The sequence below is a fragment of the Scyliorhinus canicula genome, chromosome 15, assembly GCF_902713615.1.
Source record: "Scyliorhinus canicula chromosome 15, sScyCan1.1, whole genome shotgun sequence".
In the NCBI taxonomy this organism is placed as follows: Eukaryota; Metazoa; Chordata; class Chondrichthyes; order Carcharhiniformes; family Scyliorhinidae; genus Scyliorhinus; species Scyliorhinus canicula.
In genome coordinates this window covers 35,097,241-35,118,344 of record NC_052160.1, presented here as the reverse complement: position 1 = coordinate 35,118,344, position 21,104 = coordinate 35,097,241, and the positions used below count along the sequence as shown (strand labels likewise).

General features: G+C 44.4%; 1 protein-coding gene across 10 annotated transcripts in view; it reads left to right on the top strand.

The window, feature by feature from the left end:
* rbfox1 (RNA binding fox-1 homolog 1) overlaps positions 1-21,104 on the top strand; it is a 2,164,526-nt gene that overhangs the window by 1,492,127 nt on the left and 651,295 nt on the right. For 3 of the 10 annotated variants that reach the window (XM_038821058.1, XM_038821055.1, XM_038821053.1), the window contains exon 3: positions 12,755-12,811. The exons of the other annotated variants lie outside the window; for them this stretch is intronic. In XM_038821058.1, the coding sequence (XP_038676986.1) occupies positions 12,755-12,811 (57 nt within the window). The remainder of the gene's footprint in view (positions 1-12,754; positions 12,812-21,104) is intronic. 10 annotated transcript variants of the gene reach the window in all.

Here is a 21,104-nt window from a genome sequence, read left to right as displayed (position 1 = left end):
GTTTGACGCCAGCCTCCCCCTCCCCGACCGGGAACCGATTCTGGTCCCCGGTAGGGGCTAGCATGCCGCCGCCGTAAACTCTGGCATCGCGGGCTTAACGAATTTCGTTAAGCCCGCTTGCCAGAGTTTGCGCCGGCTGACGTGTCACATGACGTCAGCCGCGCATGCGCGGATTGGAAGACTCCAACCCGCGCATGCGCGGATGACGTCATCGCACATTTGCGCGAAACCCACGCATGCGCGGGCCGGTATGCCCCTCAGCCGCCCCGCGAAGTGATACAGCGGGGCGGCGGAAGGACAAAGAGTGCTTACCGTGGTACTGCCGTGCCAATCGGTGCCATGGTTTTAAAAATCGGCACTTTACGGCCGTTTTTACGAACGGCCAGACCAGGTGTGTTTGCCGTTTGTAAAAACAGCCGTAAAGGGCTTGGAACTCGGCCCATCGACCAGCTGAGAATCGCTGCTGGCCGTAAAAAAACGGCGGCAGCGATTTGTATCGGGAGTCGGGCGTGGGGGGGGGGGGGGGGAGAATAGCGGGAGGGCGTCAGACTAGCGTGGCCGTAAAATTTTATGAACCCCGCTATTCTCCGCACCGTCGTGAGTGCGGAGAATTGCGCCCACAATTCCAGTTAGTTCAGATGCCTTTTCATACTAACTTTGCAAACTCAACTTAAATTGGTTATATCATCAAGCCATTCAAAAGCTTCCACAACAAGACCACTTCAGGGATGCCCAACATGGTGATTGCCAAAACATTTTTACGATAGATTGAATAATATTTGCAATATATGGGCTATCCCACTCACACAAGTATCTCCGGTTTGCTATTTTAAAGATGTCTTTCAGAGGCAGAGGCTTTATTGAAATAATAAAAAGAGGGTGGGCGAGCCATGCAAAACACAGTAGGCATTGGCGATTGGGCGAGCCGGCTCCATTGGAAAGCACGCAGAGTGGGGGCTGGGGGAGGGGGTATCACATCATGGAATTTAAGCAGTTTATGTTTCAGTTCCAAGCCTGAAGATTTACAGAAAAACATCAAATTCTGGGAAAATGGAAATCAAATGAAAATTTATCGCGGAAAAATATAATACAAACATAAAGACACGAGTATTAATTACAAGCTTGAAAGCCCTGCTATTAAGTCATATATTAAGTATTCAATTTATCTGGGGCAAAGAGTCAACAATCCTAATGTGCAGGTTTTGTCACTGAGAAAGTATTAATCAGGCCCTTTGCTTTACTGTTAACAAATGATAATCTGTGGGCTGTGGGATAATTGGAGTTCTCCAGACTGAGGTTGGTAGTTATTTGTTAGGCAAGGGTGTTAATGGAGACAGAACAAGGGTGGATGGCTGAAGTTGAGGTGCAGGTCAGCCATGACCTAATTGAATAGGATTACATTTATTGTTGCACTGTAAATATGGCGCCGTGGAGTTTGAAACCCTATGGCTGGACCTGCCGCGGGAGATTCGGCGACTCAACCACCTTACAATCAGTTTTGAAAACTTAAGGAAACAGTGGAATCTGGAGTAGCAAAAGGAAAACAGACAGAATGCAAACCATGGCAGCATAGCGGAACAGTAAATGTAACGACATGGGTGGTAGTTATAGGTTTGAAGGATTGAATGGACCACTACTGATCCCACATTCCAAGAGATGTGTAAGATCTTCCAACGATAATGATGGACCCCTTTAAAATTGTCCCTGCCTCTGAGAATGCACCATATTTTTAAGATAACCCTGTTACAATATTTGCATTCACTACAGTGATCTTGTTGGATGGTATCACCTGTTTGGTATTCATAAGTTTAATTTTTACTAATGTTAATGATTTAATTATGTACATAGAATTACATAAAATCTGAAGCACAGAAATGGACCGGTCTATGTTTATAGTCCTCCTACCCTAATTACCTATTCCCAACCTGCTCCGATGTCTCTCTGTTCCCTTCTTTCTGATGCATACAGCAGGAATTCCCCTTAATGGATACAGCAGGAATCCCCTTTAGTGGAGCTGAGTCCACAAAAGGTCAGCCATGATCTCATTGAATGGCGAAGCAGGCTCGAAGGACCAGATGGCCTACTCCTGCTCCTAGTTCTTATGTTTTTATGTATATGAATCAACACTATCTGCATCTTTTACTCCATGTGGCATCAACGACCACTGTTCTCTGTGTAAATAGTGTTTTTCTAATGATTACCATATATTTGTCGCCATGTCTTCTGGACACATCCATGAGTAGAAATCATTTATCCACATTTATGCTTCTCGAACCCCTTCATAATTTTTAAGTCTTCTTGGTCTTCTTTCCAGTGGAAATAATGGTAGTCCGCTCAATATTTCCTGACAGTTGGATCTTCTGAATTCTAATAACTTCCTTGTGAATCTTTTCTGCTCTTTCTCCCATGTTTTATAATGTGGAGACCAGAGCTACACAAAGTTCTTCAAGGGTGGCCAAACCAACATTCTGTACGAATACATTTTGGTTTGAATAATGCTTTTGAGCAAACCCTTGGGTTCATATGTCGCTGAGGCTGGTCAGATGAAAGTATCCTTCTTTCCTGCCTTGATTGTGAGGTTCTAGCTGTCCTGAGCTTGGAGAGTATTGGTTCAAATTTTAGTGAGTACACATCCTTAACTCCCAACTTCCCTTGTTTCAGCCCCATTAGTGCTCACTGATCACTGTCGGAGGCTTGATGAGGAAGATATGGAGGAAAAGAATATCTGCCTTGGTACCATGCCAGTGGGAGGGGGGTGGGGGTGATTTCATAGATTTCATAGAATTTACAGTGCAGAAGGAGGCCATTCGGCCCATTGAGTCTGCACCGGCTCTTGTAAAGAGCACCCGACCCAAGGTCAACACCTCCACCCTCTCCCCATAACCCAGTAACCCCACCCAACACTAAGGGCAATTTATTATGGCCAATCCACCTAACCTGCACGTCTTTGTGACTGTGGGAGGAAACCGGAGCACGCGGAGGAAACCCACGCACACATGGGGAGGATGTGCAGACTCCGCACAGACAGTGACTCAAGCCGGAATCGAACCTGGGACCCTGGAGCTGTGAAGCGATTGCGCTATCCACAATGCTACTGTGCTGCCCGATGTGTTATCTGTGCTGGTCTAACATAGACTGCAACTGGATGCAGTAAAGCGAAAAACAGGCTTCTGACACAGGAGATGGTCCAACGCTGTTTTATTGAACCTGTTGATTGTTGTACATAATCTGCTGTAGGGTTGACACTCTATTAACCTAACTGATAACCTCCTACTGGCTTGACCAGACTAGCTCTCTACCACATGGTGATGATGTTCATTGGCCTGTGCACTGCGACTATCTCTCTAGCCGTGTCCTGTGAGAGAGGGAGAGCCTTAATGCCCTGTGGGCTTTATAGTGGTGGTATCCTGTCTGGTGATTGGTTGTTCTGTGTCGTGTGTGTTCATTAGTTATCCTGTGTATCAATCACTGCCTGTCTGCATCTCATGATATACATGAGTGGTGAAGTTTGCTTCAGAGAAATACCACTTGTGATTCATTCATAATGAGTAACTTTGCACTATTTATGATTCATGGAGAAGAAGTCAAACTCTTTTCTGAGCCTCCTGAATCATGCACGTTAATTGCGAGTGCTAAGTGTGAGCAGTTGTTATGCAGATTACAAGAAGCTTTCTTTCAGCGAACCCGTGTTACACTTAACTTGGATTGCCCGATGCTGACACTTAGTTTTCTGAAAGAAAAAGGTTTTCCGTTCCCAGCAGTGACATTCCTCATCTTGATAAGTGCAAAATCTGATCAAAACTTTGAAATCGCAGGCACTAGAAGAAGATTGTCTGTCTGCTGCGATATATAATATCCTGCCATCATGTTTGCAGCCATCAGTTTCTGTTTCAGGAGAACATTTTAAAGATTATTTGGTGTCTGAGGTGAATGGGTGGGTCAAGGAAGTACTGGTGTGTGCCAGTTGAGAAATGTCTCCTGATAAATTGTGCAGGTGATGCCAGGATGCACCTTACATGTTTCATGCCATTAGTACTAAGCTGATATGAAAAGAAATTCTATCCTCACCAGGGTAGTTTGTGGGCTATGGCTGTGATCTACCTGAATGGGAACAGAGTCCCGTAGCACACAATTAGCTGGGTGTTTGATTTGATTTATTATTGTCACATATATTAGTATACAGTGAAAAGTATTGTTTCTTGCATGCTGTAGAAACATTGTTTCCCGGTTCTCGGACTGTTGAGAAGCACCCCTCTATCCAGGCAGGCAGATCAGAGGCCTCAGCTGGGAATGCACAGCCTATGCCTCATTTAGCTCGATTCCCTGCACTGAGCAGATCCACTCGCCGGAACCACTCGGTGCAGGGAGAGATCGGGATTCCATTTTTAAATGGTGTCCCGATCGAGCGAGCCCACAATGCAAACCCAGTACCGCCTCCAAGCCCCAACTCACGTACAAGGGTTCCTCAGCCACCCCAGCACCTCGCCACACCTGCGCAGGGCACCCCCCCCCCCCCCCCCGGCCTGATCCCCGCCATGTGATAAATGCCAGCTTGGCACCTTGGCAATGCCCCTGCCAGCTGGAACCCAGGTAGCACTCAGGGTGCCAGGCTGGCACTGCCAAGATGCAAGGCCAGCAGTGCCAGAGTATCCCTGTGGCACCAGCAGTGCCAGGGTGCTACCCTGGCCGGAGGGCAAGCAACTGGGGACCTCGGATATCCTAGGAGACCCCCACCAGTGCTGTTCCATCTGTGGAGACCAAAAACTGAACGCCGCTTACCGAGCTCTCCAAGGCAAGGAAGGGGGTTACCTCCCACACCTTGGTTATCTCAGGAATGCATATTAGAGTGAGACGAACAGATTTGCCAAAACATTGCAACATCATGTGAGATTACGTTAGATCCCACGAGGCATGGCTGGCCGGGTAGATCTGGAAATGGGATCTCCCGACATCTACCGGCCGCCCCGTGCTGCTTTTTGACGCGCAATGCGGCCAGTAGATCTCGCCCTATATTTATTTCTATCCGAGACAGAATTGGAATAAGGAAATATGTTGCCTACACATTGCACAGAGTTACACTCTGGAGTAGGTTGCAAGGCAGTGTTACATTTCAGGCTTTAGATAATATTTGTAGACCGCTTATGTTAGACTTTCAGTTTTTGACATCATCTCAACTCTTCTGTGTGTTACTATTTTGTAACAAACTGCAAATTATGTATTATCCTGGAACTATTAAACTGGAAGTTGTAGAGTCTGCTTCGGATACACAGAAGTTGCAATACAGAGACAGGTCGTTCAGCCCAGACCGTCTGTTTTGACCTTTAGCATCTACTCGAGCATTTACCCACCCTGCTCTCATATCTCATTAACCTTTAGTCTGGATCCCAATACTGTAGGTAGTGCTCTAACTGGAGCCTTGTTCAGCTTTTATGCAGGCTTATCATTATCTCTGCCCTGCTATATTTTATATCTCTTGGGATAACATTAAAATTCTATTAATTATTTTTGCCTAATTCACAATGTTTTATTAATTTAAATAAAACAAAGGTCTTAGCAGATCATTGACTGTGTTTTGTTCTGCATAAGGATTGGAACAATATATTTAATACAATCCCTCCCTGGTTCTGTACAGGTCGCAAAAAGAACAGAGCTAAGAAAATTATCAATAAATATGAATACTCACATTATGATAAAATAGTAGCATTGGTGACATCTGAACATTTTGCTTCATAGTGTGTGAATCATTAAGTAATGAGTGTTAAGATAAAGAGATACATTCGACCTGCATAATTCTTAACCAGTTGCAAGTTAGGCATCACAGTTAAGCTCAAACTTTTGTTTCCTTGGTGAATAAATACACCACCCAACATGGCACTGAGCCATGTGAACTCAAAACGTCCTTTGTTTGATCCCTAGGTCATGATGAATTGGATGATCTGAGCCAGTGGAGGGGTACGACCACTGCCAAAGTTGTCTTAGTTAAAGAAGGAGAGGAATTAGCCAGAGAGCTCTGACTCCCTTTGTCACCATGTGACTCTTCATCCTGTTATAGACAGGGGAGTAGAGAAAAAGCAAAAAGGTCAATTCCTTTCCCTTCTGTGCCCAATCAGTCTCGTTTATTTTTGAAATGGTAGATCTGTGTGTTTCTGTAGCTCCGTTAATGTGTGGTCAATTTAAGTAGCACCAACAACAGAGCTTTGTGGGTTTAAGCAAAGAGGACAATCTATTTGCACACTCACCCCGAAGGTTCTCTAAACGCTTTGTCAGTTACGATCAAGAAAGATACAATTAAAGAAGGTAGAGCACTTCTCCACATATCAAAAACAGAGGAATATTTAACTGTTCTTCTGATTTAGTTACATCCAATGAAGAAGGAGCGTTTTGCTCTCCTGAGTTCAGTTGTGTTTAGATAGCTGGGATCAGATATCCAGATTAACTGAAGGTTTCCTTCCAAGAGAAGACTGTTCAACAGGTCACTTCGACAGGCACCTGGCCATTGTATCATAGAACATAGAACATAGAACAGTACAGCACAGAACAGGCCCTTCGGCCCTCGATGTTGTGCCGAGCCATGATCACCCTACTCAAACCCACGTATCCACCCTATACCCCCAACAACCCCCCCCCCAACCTTACTTTTTAGGACACTACGGGAAATTTAGCATGGCCAATCCACCTAATGCACACATCTTTAGACTGTGGGAGGAAACCGGAGCACCCGGAGAAAACCCACACACACACGGGGAGGACGCGCAGACTCCGCACAGACAGTGACCCAGCCGGGAATCGAACCTGGGACCCTGGAGCTGTGAAGCAATTATGCTAACCACCGTGCTACCGTGCTGCACCCTATCAAGAGGTGCAATTTATTTACAGGTGGGTGTGGAGCTTTGGGGACAATCTGAGGGTAGTTTTAAAATACATTTGAGCTTCTCAGCTCTTAAAAGCAAAGATGACGCAGCCTTTCTCTGCGGCTAATGTATTTTCGGTGTCATTCTGCATGGTTGCCCAGGTAGCTTGTGAGTTTTTGGATAAATTATTTCAGTGTCAGAGAACCAGTTTCAATCACATGTGCAACATCCATTGATATACAATTGGGGATAAATGGCTGTCTTTCAGCATCAGAGCACCAGTGTCAATCACATGGTCAACGAACATTGATATTCAATATAAGGTGGAATTTCATCATATGTGGGCAAGGTCTTGGTAGCTTTTCCTTGTTGTATTGCAAACCTGGGAACAACAGCCCATAATTCTTCCACAACAGAGAGGCTCTCCACAATGGTGAAAATATCAAGGATGTCCAAAAACCAGAAGTCCTACCCCTAAACATGGCATTTCCCATTCTTGTGGGGTTGGGATTGAGGGGAAGGGTACATGCATGATTCGCTGAGGCAAATAATCAGTTAACTCCATTCAGGTGGGGTTTTGGTAGGTCATGAGTGTGAAACCTGAAATGTGTATATTAATAAGGTAAGGTCAGGTCTGAACTTTTTGGCTTTATATGGCTAGCCTGTGGAGAGGTATGATATCCCTTTGAAATTGGTCCCGGGACACCTTATGGACAAACCATTTGATGCCATTTGGGGCAAGTCAGGTGCTCTGTGGAACTGTTAAAAGTCAGCATAAGTATGCACAGGAAATGCATGAACCCATTACTGTCACGCTCTTTGGAACTAACAAAAGACAGTCAAAAGCAACTCTCAAAACTATCAGCAGCATCTGTCAAAGAGACTTGTCAAGATGTCAAGGCCTTCAGGTACTTTCCTTTAAATCTTTGAAGGAATGCATAGGGTTTTTTCTTTTAATTGTTTGCTATTTCACTCTGCCTATTGACATCAGTCTGAGGGCTTTCTATACAGAACTAATGCTTTATTACTGGTTTCACAACCACCCATTATCACAGTAGGGTATCTGCCATTTTACAGATCGGTGGATAGCTGTAAGTGGTTAGAGATTCATTGATGTTCATCTATGAGCCCCAATGCTTGTTGTTTGTTATAACGGATTGAGCACTTGAATAAAATGATTGCTGTTATGTAATTGAAGGAATAGAAATGTAGTAAAGGGGTTTTTCTGAATAAACTTTTTTTATAATACAGTGAAGTCTGCATTTAGAACTTTATTTTGTAGAACTTTATTTTATCCCATCTCTGCACTGGCTTTGAGGTCTTCTCATGGTGAGTACTATGTGATTTGGCATGGTCAATGTAAGAGCAAAGAATGTTGGGTGGGGGCAAGCATTGGCTCCAAGTTGGCAAAAGTCTAAAAAGGGTTGCGGAAAGTGGTTGCGGCATTGTTAGCATGGAGAATATGAGACGCTAAGGTGGCATTGGTTGGGATGAATAATGTGAGAGGTTACGGGGTTGGTGGGGACATTGTTTGGTATCAAGGGTGAGAGGTTATGGGCTGGGTGGGAGCATGATGTGGCATGGGTTATTATGAATGGGGCAAGTGGAGTGTGTGGAATTGAGGGGTGAGGGCCGGAGGCATAGTCAATATTTTAATCTTTATTTAAAATTTTTGGAAGACAGGCCTTCTCTCTTCTGCCTCCACACCCAGCATCCTCCTCAATTCTTCCTAGCTGACCCCTCCACTAATCCTCCCCGGATCCACCATGACTGAAAATTCCCCTCTGTGTGCACCCGACCTGGGAGCGGAAATCTGGGATATGGAGTGGAGTATTGGAATCAATTGACTCTGTTTTGGAGTAAGCTTCAAACAATTGCAGGCATGAATTCCGCAAAGCAACACTATCTGGGCGTGCCCATTCAAGGGGAGACCCCACACATTATGATTTGCTTCGGAATTTACCAGAAGCTTGATAATCTGTGCTGAAGTTGCAAAGTTGCACCTGATCCACTCGGCAGCCATCTTGTCAGTTCATCGGTGTCCCTTTTCAGATAAATATTGGCAGTTCCAGAAGCTTCTATATGAGCACATTGGCGTGGGACACGTGTTGTCGGGGGGCACTGTGATGGGAGTAGGGGGTGGGGGGGGGTGGCGGGGGGTCCAGGGTGCGGAGCTGGCCGAAGTGGGGGGAATATTTTGGGGGCCGGGTCTGCGTGTAGCACCCGCCATGAATAATAGCTTGGCCGATGCAGGTCGCCGCCGTGCGCATGCGCGCCCACAGACCCGGCAATTCTCTGGGGCATGTCGGCAGCTAAAGCTGGGTGCTCTACGCTGCTGTCCTGCTAGCCCCCAGCAATACGGGGAAATCGGTGGCCATTGCGCGACAGTTTTTCAGGTGTAAAACACCACCATTCCCATGCCAGCGTGGGGACATAGTCTCCAAATCGGAGAATCCAGCCCATGGTCTTTTGGCTGGGCCGCTGAATCTCCACGGCCAGACCCACCATGACGGGGTCCAGAAAGTCAGGACGTGTCTCATTGGCAATGGTGAGGTACATCACTTCTGCAAGTATGAGCAACTCTACATTCACAAGCACCAGGATCGCAGCTCCATTGTGATGACCAGGTGAAGGGATGCCTGGAATGCACCTTCATTAATGAAATGTCTTATTTATTCTGTGCACATGTAGTTCCTGGTGAAACTTTAATCCTGTCTTGGAATTAATTCTAGAACAGAATGTGCTGCTACAAATCGTTTTATGGTCATTTTCGAGTTTCACAAATATCCATCTGAAATTTACATTTACACTGACAGAATAATAAAACATAAAATGTGTTTCATATTCAGTTTGTACAATACATAAGAATGCCATGAAGTTCAATAATATTTTGAAAGAAATGTAACCTGATGTGACTAATTCAAATGCATTCTACAAAGCGATGCAGAAATAGATGGAATTGATCACTAAAGGAACATAGATTATTTAATAGGCCTGGATTTTGCATAGTGAGCATGGTAACAGTGCTCACTGCTGAACTTTAAGAAAGCTACCTCGGAAGATATAGTGAGCTATATGGCGTCACTTTCAATTTTTCTGACATTAACTTCATTCTGGGCAGCTCAGATGCTCAGCAACAGAAATATCTCCAAGCATGGAAATATCTCCAAGCATGCTATGCAGCCAATCAGGTTGAGGAATTCTCACAGACAGCAAACCAGGAACGTAGCAAGCAGATTTTTATTTCTATCTCCACCAGCGCTAGCCCTCTTTCCAGAGCCACTTCACCCTGCTCCCCCACAATCAGTATAAATCTGATCCTATTTCTAATTCTCTCCAGCTTAGACAAAGAGTTATCCAGACTCAAAAATGTTAGCTCCCTTCTCTCTCCACTGTCAGACCTGCTGAGATCTCCAGTAGTTCCTCTTTTTTGAAGCAGATTTTATCCTTCTCACAGTTTTACAGAAACATAGAAAAGATTGGAGCATACACATTGGATTGAAGTAGAAATTGAAAAAATATAAACACATTATACACACACACATTTTGAAAAATCTAATGGATTTTTATAATGGAATGGAAAGATTTGACATTCTAAAAATATTAAAATAGTTTTTCAGGACCAGAGAGGTTATTCAAGAGTAAATATGACAATCTACATTAAAAAAACGCAGCTGTCACTCACTTAACGTAATGTTGTCAAAACATTTTTACTGTGAGGACAGTAGTACAAAGTTTACATTCATGTCAATTTAATGATCCCTGATTGATTGTCATCTGTAGGTAGTTCAACCGTGAACCTGAGGAGGGGCAGGGAATCATAAAACCACAGAATCACCCACTGCAGAAAAGGCCCTTTGGCCCATCGAGTCTGCAACAACATCATTACCAGATTTCCAAGTTTAATTGAGCATGTAGCATCAGGGGTTTCTGTCAGTTTTGCAGAGTAATGGCAGCAAATGTTGATCGTATTCTGTCATTACAATCACAAATCCCAGGCCAGTGATTGTTTTCAGGTGATAGTAGTTTTATGAAATTGGACAACAGAAACTACAGGTTGAAAGCCATTATTCACTTCCTTCTTTGCTGGACTACAAGGTGCTGCTGGCTGTTTCCAGCACTGTACACATGATATTCTATTGGGAAAGGGTACACTGCCCAGTATACCCGCTGTGCACATGTGGCTGTGAATGTGCACAACCCTCACATCGCCCAACCTGACCAGCTGATGCAATGCCAGGATGCCTAATTTGAACCATCCAGTTCTAAGCAACAAATTCATCAATCACTCAACAAGTAACAAGTGTGAAGCTCCAAGCGGATCCCTTAACGAACGTTTCTTAAAGGGCCAGACACCTAAATTGCAAGTAAGGTAATGTTTAAGAATTGCTGCAAAACCAAAAAGTCTGGAATAATCTGGAGTGTTTCAGGAGTTTCTGGACTTGCAAAGAGTGTTGATGCACCCTGACAGAAATTACAGGGGAGGGCGGGATGGTGGCACAGTGGTTAGCACTGCTGCCTCACAGTGCCAGGGAGCAGGGTTCAATTCCAGCCTCTGTCCGTTTACTGTTCCAGGTAACTGCCTATGTCGAGTTTGCACTTTCTCCCTGTGTCTGCATGGCTTTCCTCCGGGTGCTCCGGTTTCCTCCCACAGTCCAAAGATGTGCAGGTTAGGTGGATTAGCCCTGCTAAATTGCCCCTTAGTATCCAAAAGGTTAGCTGGGGTTACTGGATTACGAGGATAGGGTGGGTGCATGGGTCTAAGTACGGTGCTCCTTCCACGGGTCAGTGCAGCTTCGATGGGCCAAATGGCCTCCTTCTGCACTGCAGGGATTATATGATGATTCTATGACACAAAGGTTGCAACAGGTATATGGACAGTAGTGCAGTGCTTTTGCGTCTGCTGCATGACAGGGAGAGGCTGGGGAGAGTTTAAGATCTGTGCAATGCCTGTGCCGGTACTGGAGGCTACCAGCTAAAACAATGTCTGAACTTTAGCCTGGTGGAGCATTCCCTCTTTAGAATCACCTCTCATCTCTCCTTGTTTCTTGATTGCCCTTTCCTTTCTGGACCTACGTGTGGGTTTGAATTTATATTGCATTCAATCTGCCAGGGGCCACACCGATGGTGTCCCCAGTTAGCTGCACTAATTTAAATGAAACCAGAAAGAAATATTGTGTGCGTCAGCTTATTGGTGTTCCTTGTGCCCAGTGCAAACCAGTGATATCATAGAACAAAGAACATAGAACATACAGTGCAGAAGGAGGCCATTCGGCCCATCGAGTCTGCACTGACCCACTTAAGCCCTCACTTCCACCCTATCTCTGTAACCCAATAAACCCTCCTGAGATTTGTGGTCACTAAGGGCAATTTATCATGGCCAATCCACCTAACCTGCGCGTCTTTGGACTGTGGGAGGAAACCGGAGCACCCGGAGGAAACCCACGCAGACACGGGAGAACATGCAGACTCCGCACAAACAGTGACCCAGCGGAAGCCTGGCGCTGTGAAGACACAGCGCTAATCACTAGTGCTACTGTGCTGCCCCACCCTCACCTTCATGATTCCCTGACTGAAGATGCATAAAGCCTTAAGAAAAGCCAACAGAACATTAGGTTTTAGAAATAGTGATAATAGATTGAAAGAAATACCAGTACATTTACACAAAACATTGGTTTGGGCACACTTAGTATACCATGCGTGGTTTGGTCATCCTGTGACAGAAAGTACATTAAAGCCATAAGAGAGTGTTCAGCATAGATAAACCAGGATGATTCCAGGATAGGAAACTATAATTATGAGAAAAGATTTGTGATATGAGGTCCATTTCCACTGAAGCAGAGAAGGTTATTTTTTAAAATTCTGAATGCTTTTGATAGAAGTGCTCTTTCTTCTTGTTGCAGGGGCCAGAAATGATGGATCGTCAGTTTATAATTTTTACTGAGAGAGCGAGAAGACAGGTTAGGAGAAACTTTCTTGGTGCAAAGCATTATTAGGGCACAGAAATGTTTTATCACAGGGGATGGTTAAATCAGAGATCATTATATATTTTCAAGGAAAACTACATCACCAATAACGCAAAGCAAAATACAAAGCTGTGGGGAGACTGTGTGGCATTGTGGTCGGTTTTGAATTGCTCAAGCAAGGAGCCTCACTGATAATTTCCTGCCTAGTGATAAAATTGGTCTTGTGGAATACGCTGTTCATTTTAAAAGCTAGTCCATATTTTCATTTCAGTTGACGCCAGTGCAAATGAAAGTTGTACGATATGTTAATGGCCGGTTCCACCAATAAGCCAGTATTCACGGCTGTTGCCCCTCTCCGGGCCAACAAGTTCAGTATCTGGCCTTAAGAGTCGAATGGTCTTGTTTTGTACTCCAAAATGTTATGGCTCAATCGCCACGACTTTCCAGGATCACCAGGACTGCATCACCTAGTGTTGACATTTTTCATAACGCTATTAAATATGCATGAGAATGTGAAATTGCTTTATATTTTTTTGTTGCACCAATTACTTCTGAAATGTCAGGTGGGCAACCTTTAACCAGGCCTCTGCCAAACACCAGCAGCTGAAAAGAGCAGCACACTGGCCTGGGGGTGGCTATCCTTCTAATTTTGTTCCTTCACTGTGCAGATCCTCAGGTCTTTGTAATCTCCCCACAGCAGCACTCCTAATATCGGGAGCTTAGTGGCATGGGGGATCAACCCTGCAGCCCACTGCTGCAGCGCTACCGTGCAACACTCCTTTAATCTGAAAGGATTTATTCTTTTCTCAACCCGCAGAAAATATGAAAATACATGGTCTGAGAAGGGAGATATGAGCAACGGTTAGAGGGATCCTTTTGTGCAACATTGACGATTTGCCAACTGTGATTGCAGACCAGAAGGAGAGAAAATAATTATTTTGGATTGTAATTCTGAAATATTCTGTTTCCTAACCTACTTATTTGACAAGAGAGAGACTGCTTGTGACTGCCATGAAGGTTACCCTGGGAGTTCCTTCAGCCAGTCTGCTGCAAAATAAACATGTAGTGGTAACTCTCCAATGATAACATGATTCTCCACCTGGTGGTATCGATGTAATTCTTTTGTCTAGTGCGAGGGAGCTATCATGGGCACTGCGGAAGCCATGGGATAATGTAAGAAGCTAAAGGTCAACAGTAATATTTTCAAGTTGGCAGTTGTTTCTACGTTCAGTGTGGTTTCTTGGCACTGAAGTGGGATCACTCCTTGCTATGTGCCAATTAAGCTCTGTCAACATCCAGAACAAAACTCTGGTAGTGTATTTATGCATGTTTAATACGTGAAAGAATGAATCATAAATAATAAATTTACTCCCTTACCTGTTTAGCAGACAAATTGTCTATTGCTTTCTGACTGTGGTCTACAAGGACCTTTAAGCTACAATGAGAAATTGATGTAATATTACAGCAATGGGGTTTCCTCTAATAGCCCTGGTTAAACACCTGCATTCACCAGCAATTGGAAAATCTAACACCGATCCACGTCATGAGCCTGAAAATGTTACAGAATCATCTACTGGTAAATCAGCCACTCGGTTAAAAAAACTTCTACATATCAACATTCAGCTTTGATACCATGTGTGCGTCAGAATATTCAAGTGTAGTTCTGTGCTACACCAACGGTATCATTGCTGATTGTTGATACATTGGAGTTTTTTATTGGTCTTGTGAATATCCTTACTTTCAATTTGTTTTCGGGCTCATTGTAGCCAAGACTGAATGGAAAGGAATATTTTTAATGGGGCTTCATAAATTGACAATGGAAATGTACCTTAAGTTTGAAATCCACTTTGTCTTTTAGGAAAGAGACACTTTTAAGACTGCAGACACACTCTTGTTCAAAAATGCCATTTGTTATTTCATTCCATTTAGATTATTTTATCTGTCAAACAGAAATGACTTTGTTTCTCGTAAGATACAAATATTTTTTCAAGTTGCCCTGCAGTGCACCATCAACTTACTTAAATTGGCATTCTTCCCGAATGTGTAATTTTCTCGACCTAGAGAATTCTCTGCGGAACTGTATTAGAGGGTGCGTCATTTCAAGGAACTGTACCCATGAAGTTTCATATTAACATTTGGGCCACAATTTGCCCTCCCGGGCCGGGAGCGCAGAGTCGGAACAATTCCTGACCCTGCAACCGTGACCCAGGAGTAAGTTACCCGGAAGGTCAGATTTTTGGTCTGGTGGGTTTGGGGGTAGGTAGGACAGGTTAAAATGGGAGTCACAACAGGTGGCACCAGCAACAGTGCAGGGACTGCTGGGAGCAGAGGCAGGCTGAGCAGAGGACCTGCCATGATACTCTGTCGGCACTCTGTCGAATAAAAAAACCCAATAAAACATAAACAGCCCTCCAGCCCTCGCCCCACACATGCTCCCCACATACCTTAATAGCCTCCACATTAACCCTCCGTGCCGGCCAATGCTGGCCCTTTATAGTCGCTATGTCAATTTAGTGACAATTCATGCCAACCCATGTCCCCCAACAACCACACTTTGCTCTTACACCAATTATGCAAAACACCCTAATGTTAATCATGGGCAGACCTCGGGCCCCATGCTGAGAAGAGATAGAATTAAGTTATTTAGTGTCTATTGAAGAATTCACTATTTCAGCAAAAACAATTTCATAAAATAAATTCACTGCATTTGATATCCTTTAATACCTTTAAATAAAATGCATTGGAATTCATAAACCCACTTCAAAGAGCCTGTAACCACTTGGAGCTGTCAATAAAATTATGAACTGAGAGACATCCTACTATGATAATAGAACATTGTAAAATCAGCCATTTAGAATGAATCAAGTAATGTTAACCCTCAGGATTATGTAAATAGGATGAGTGAAATAACAATATTTAAAAAAAAAAATTCAAATATTTAAAGGACAGGAATTTTAAATGCATTGACAGCTTAACAGTTTCTTTTGGTAGCTCATTTTGGCAGTTGATTTTGACATTCCCAATGAGTTTGTGTACTTTTATACTTTTAACAATATTTTTAACAATCACAAAGGACATGTTTCCTCTGTCAAAGGGCACCTTACTTCCCCCAGTCATGTTCCAGGGACACATCGAAAAGGGTTTCTTACCTCCCCAAAAGGGTGCTCCACCGATCCAAGCAACTCCACAAAGTTTAGATCTGCTCCTACCATGTCCAATCTGCAGATATCATGTTTCCCTACTCCTAGCTGATGAAAATCTGATGTGACTGCTGTTTTATATGGGCAACTGCCTCCGTGAACCATAGATGTGAAACTTAGCACCTGCCCCCATTTCACCTCGATGCCCTGCTTCAAAAATGGTTGGTGCCATGTTCAGGGTACGATCTCTCGATCCATGCCTCCACAGCCATTTTTATAACAAACATTCAGGCCTTGGTTTTTTTCGAAAGAACTGAAGCAGAATTATCAGAATCACGGATTATCTTGTTGTTTTGAGAATGGCTTTAAATTTGGAAGTATATCTTAAAAGTAATAATATTTCTCCAATTCATCAATAGAAGTGGTTGCATGAAACCATGTGATCTGGCAATAGCTATTCTAAAAATCCGATTTTGCCACCTTGTATTAATTGTACTGATCAAGGATTAACATGGTGAAAAGTCAAATTTAATTTATTAGCAAAGGGCATAACTATAAAAGGGTAACCAATAAATCCATTCAAGAATTCAGGAAAAAAGCATCTACAAAATGTAGAACTCACTACCAAAAGTAGAAGTTGAGGTTAACAGCATAGATTAATTGAAGTGGAAGCTAGATTGACACATGAGGGAGAAAAGAATAGAAAGATATGTTGATGAAGGATGTGAAGAGATTCAAGGGGACCTTAAACACCAGTCTGAACCTGTTGACCAATGGCCTGTTTCTGTGCTATTACTTGTAAAGCAACCCAACCATTCATTTAAGCTACTGCTCAGCTAGTTAGAATATAAAAACTAAAATGCAGGGTAATACTGCAAAACGTGCACATGTTTTATGCCATTTTGTGCAGGCAAAGGAACTCAGCAGGAAATTGGGCATAAGTATCTTTTCACAAGATTGGGGTAGAGAGTGCTTTAAATTTCAGTGCTATTTTTGTGTCAATGTGATCCAAGAAACTTCAGGCCATTATGAGACAGATTGTTAAAGGAAGATTTCTGAATAGCCAGCTTAAATTATGAAAATTAACACTCACTGAGGCAAAGAAACAGGTATAATTGTCATATTTTATCATTATAGAAAATATAGACCAGTTGAACAAAATAATGGTGAGCCCATGGCGCCCGGCAATCTCAGTGTGCGAAAAGCTCAACAATTTTTGTTAATGTAAGGATATGCCATTTTTCCAAATTGCTGTCACAACTTTACAACTCCCTGTTAAACCATGGGCATCGTTGGATTTAATATGACTGAATCTGCTGCAGATAATTAGGGCTTATATTTCCTTTTTTGTAAGGACCCTGGTAATTATATAATTTATGGCCCTAACATGAAATTCAAACTTGGAGACTCAGATGGAATTCTCCATTAATGAGGCTAAGCATTACGACAGGTGGTTTCGGAGGCACCCTCTACCACCCACCCCCCTCTCAGGTTGGAATAGTGGGAACTCGCACCCTATTCATTGCTTGGTTGCTCATTAATTATGCAAAGGCGGGTATCAGGAAAAAGCAGCTGATGTGCTGGGAGCTGATTCGCCAGCCTGCCGTCAGCTGGCGGGTTCAAAGGTCTGGCCGCCATATTTGTTTGCCAGTGCAACACATACATCTCACGCTCTCCAGCTCACCAGTCTTCAGGAGACTGTCACAGATGTCTGGTAACCAGAACAACAATCCTTCCTATGTCACATGAACACCCCTCTCCTATTGTGACGTGTGTTCCATTGCCTCCCAGTCAAAAATGTGGCATCCCTTTGTTTGCTGGGTTTCATGAACCCTTCTCAAACGTGAGCTTCCCACCTCTCAGTCTACCCTCTGCCTTCCATTGTTCCTCCTCCTCCACCTCCTCACTCTTCTGCCTTCTCCTTCAAGAGCCCTTACACAGCCTTCCCTTTGTGTTGCCTCTCTGGCGTTCATCATCCACACCCTTCCTTCACACCTCCGGTCACAATGCCTGTTCGCAAAAGTGGAGTTCTGCCTGAGTAATGCAGCACAGTGGAGTCCTTGCGGGCACCAGTGTCAGTCACCTGGAGCAGAAGACCTCTGCTCTCCCCAACCCGGGCACAGCACTGGTCAGTATCTGAAAGTGGAGGCTTGTATGATTACCACAGCACAGTATTGTCCTTGCGGACAATGTTGGCCAAGAGCTGAAGGAGGCCAACCCGACAGCCCCAGCAGTATGGCATTCTTTGCAACAAAAGGAGACGAGTGAACTGCGGTCTGATCTGTGCACGCCATGCATTTTCAAAGGGGTTTGAGGCCGACGTGATTTTCCGCTGGCGTAACACAAGATTGGAAGGCGTATGGAGATTTCAGTGAACAGCCGTTTTAATGAGTGCCATGAGATTTAAACAAATGCAAATGGTATTCACGCCACTCGACAGACAGCAAGATAACCAACTGGCCATTAACGCACAATCGGGAGAACTGAAAACCATGCTGGTGGGTTTCTGATTTTTTTGCCTGGCACTAGACCCTCTGCTCTTCCCCGCCACCAAACCAGCTGTGGATGGGATGGGAAAATAACCCCCCCCCCCCCCAGAATGGGAACATTAAGTCTCACTCGTACAGCTAGCAAATTGTTCTTGTAGGTTTTTATAATGCATAAATTTTATGTTTTCCCAAACTTTCTTTCTGTTTCTTCATCCTCTTTTTCTGAACCAAACCTTTCTCTCGCTGTACTTCTCATACCTAATTGGACTTTGATGCACCCAATTTTGTTTGTTGTCTGCTTTGTTTCTTTCTCTATCCTTAAAATTCATTATTTAAGCGAACAGACCATTGGGTTTAATGTCCATGGGTCCCACGTGAATCTTGCATCAATTCACATTTCTAGCAGAAAAAAAAGGTGACCTGTAAGGTGAGGAAAAGATCGAATTCCCAGCACTTGCCTCGAGAGGACCCAATCCAGCAAATTCTTGGCCAATCAATGTATTGCTTTTGTTGACTTTCGCATTATTTATTTATAGTTTGTATGGATTGGGAATTTATTTTGCTATCATACTGAAGTAAAATGAAGCTTGTACTGAGAGATGCAACAGAAGCTATTTATATTATTATTCCATGACAGCAATAATAACAGAGCAGTAGGCCATTCAGCCCTTCTAACCTGCTCTGCCATTTGATACAATCATGGTCGATCTGGTTGGCATCTCAACTCCAGTTTCCTGTCTGCTCCCTCCACTTCCATAATCCTTGTCTTGCTTGCCTGTCAAAAATCGACCTAGCTTCTCCTGGTGTATTTGTGTGCAATGTCGAGGAAACAGATGAGGACAGGAGGTGATGTGAGCATGAAATGGAAAGAGAGAATGGTTTCAGCGAACAAGGAAAGCAGAAAATTATAAATGGCAACGATAGAAAACATGGGCATGATTCTCCCGAAAAACTTCTATGTCAGGTTTTGGGCGCGTTTAGTGTGTTTCTTGGCAACTGCTGTGCTGAGAAACATCTCGCGATTCAACGGCATTTTGTTATTTTTTTGACCTTGGGGAAATTCTCTCCGCCAGGTTTGGACTTAGAGTAGGAAAGGTTTCTCATTGATCGGGCCGCAATTTTGGAAGGCTGCCTCGAACTTTTCCCTCCCTCCCTTTCAGGCCTTCCCCCATCCCCTTTTTAAAGCCCCCCACCCCATTGCACCCAAGTCTTGGGGAGCCCCCCAGGCCCAGGCCCAATCCCTGGCACTGGCACCCAGGCAATGCCCCCGGCAGTGGTGCCGGGTACCCTGGCAGTGTCAGAGGGACACTGTCAAATGGATGGCAGTGCTAAGGAGCCAGGCTGGCAGTGCCAATGCACCAAGGTGACAGATGGAGAACCAGGGTGCCACCCTGCCCTGTCCCCGGTGTCTCCAATGACCCAGGGGTGTTCAATGGCCTCAGAAACCCCCCCAGGAACCGTTACGCCTGGTCCACGTTTGTATACAGATCCAGGTCACGCCCAGTGAGGGCGAGATCCAGATCACAGCACGGTAGCATAGTGATTAGCACAATTGCTTCACAGCGCCAGCGTCCCAAGTTCGATTCCCGGCTTGGGTCACCGTCTGTGCGGAGTCTGCACGTTCTCCCCGTGTGTGCGTGGGTTTTCTCCGGGTGCTCCGGTTTCCTCCCACAGTCCAAAGATGTGCAGGTAAGGTGGATTGGCCATGCTAAATTGCCCTTAGTGTCCAAAATTGCCCTTCGTGTTGGGTGGGGTTTATGGGTTACAAGGATAGGGTGGAGGTGTGGGTTTGGATGGGGTGCTCTTTCCAAGAGCTGGTGCAGACTCGATGGGCCGAATGGCCTCCTTCTGCACTGTAAATTCTATGGTCACGACACCTCACGTGATTCCGTTAAGTTGTCCCGAGACAGGGCGGCAAGGTGGTGCAGTGGTTAGCACTGCTGCCTCACGGTGTCAAGGACCTGGGTTCGATCCCGGCCCTGGATCACTGTCCGCACATTCTCCCTGTGTCTGCATGGGTCTCACCCTGACAACTCAAAACATGTGCAGAGTAAATGGATTGGCAACGCTAAATTGCCCCTTAATTTGAAAGATTTTTTTAAAAATTGTCGTGAGACATTTTGAGCATTGTAAATCTCATGAGAGGCCTCTCATAAGATTCAACAGCCTCATCCCGACACCGTCAGGCACGATGACGCTGCCGAAGCGCGCAAAATGTAATGGACGGTACAACACTGGATATTGGCAAATAAAGGGCAAACTAGAAACAGGATGAAATTAGTATTTGGCCATAGCTCAAGCCATTGTGAATTCACCATCATTCCTGCTCTGGGTAAGATGATTTGAAGTGTAAAACAGGTTTGCAATTCACCATCACCCATTTTGTGGCGCTCCGTGAAACCAGCTTCATCACCAGTAAAACAAAGAGCAAAATGCCAGAGAAAAAAATAAATATAAGGAGATAGAACCATTAATTTACAGCAGAGGAAGCATGCAGAGGAAAAGCTGATGGCAGAAACAGCTAAAGGGCGTGACTCAGCAAATGCGGCTAACAGGTGAATCCCAGGACAGGCCCACAAATCAGGCTTCACTCTGGGCACCGTGTCAATCGTGGGTCACCAAACCAGTTATTTTCGACCCACTGTATTAGGCCCTTGC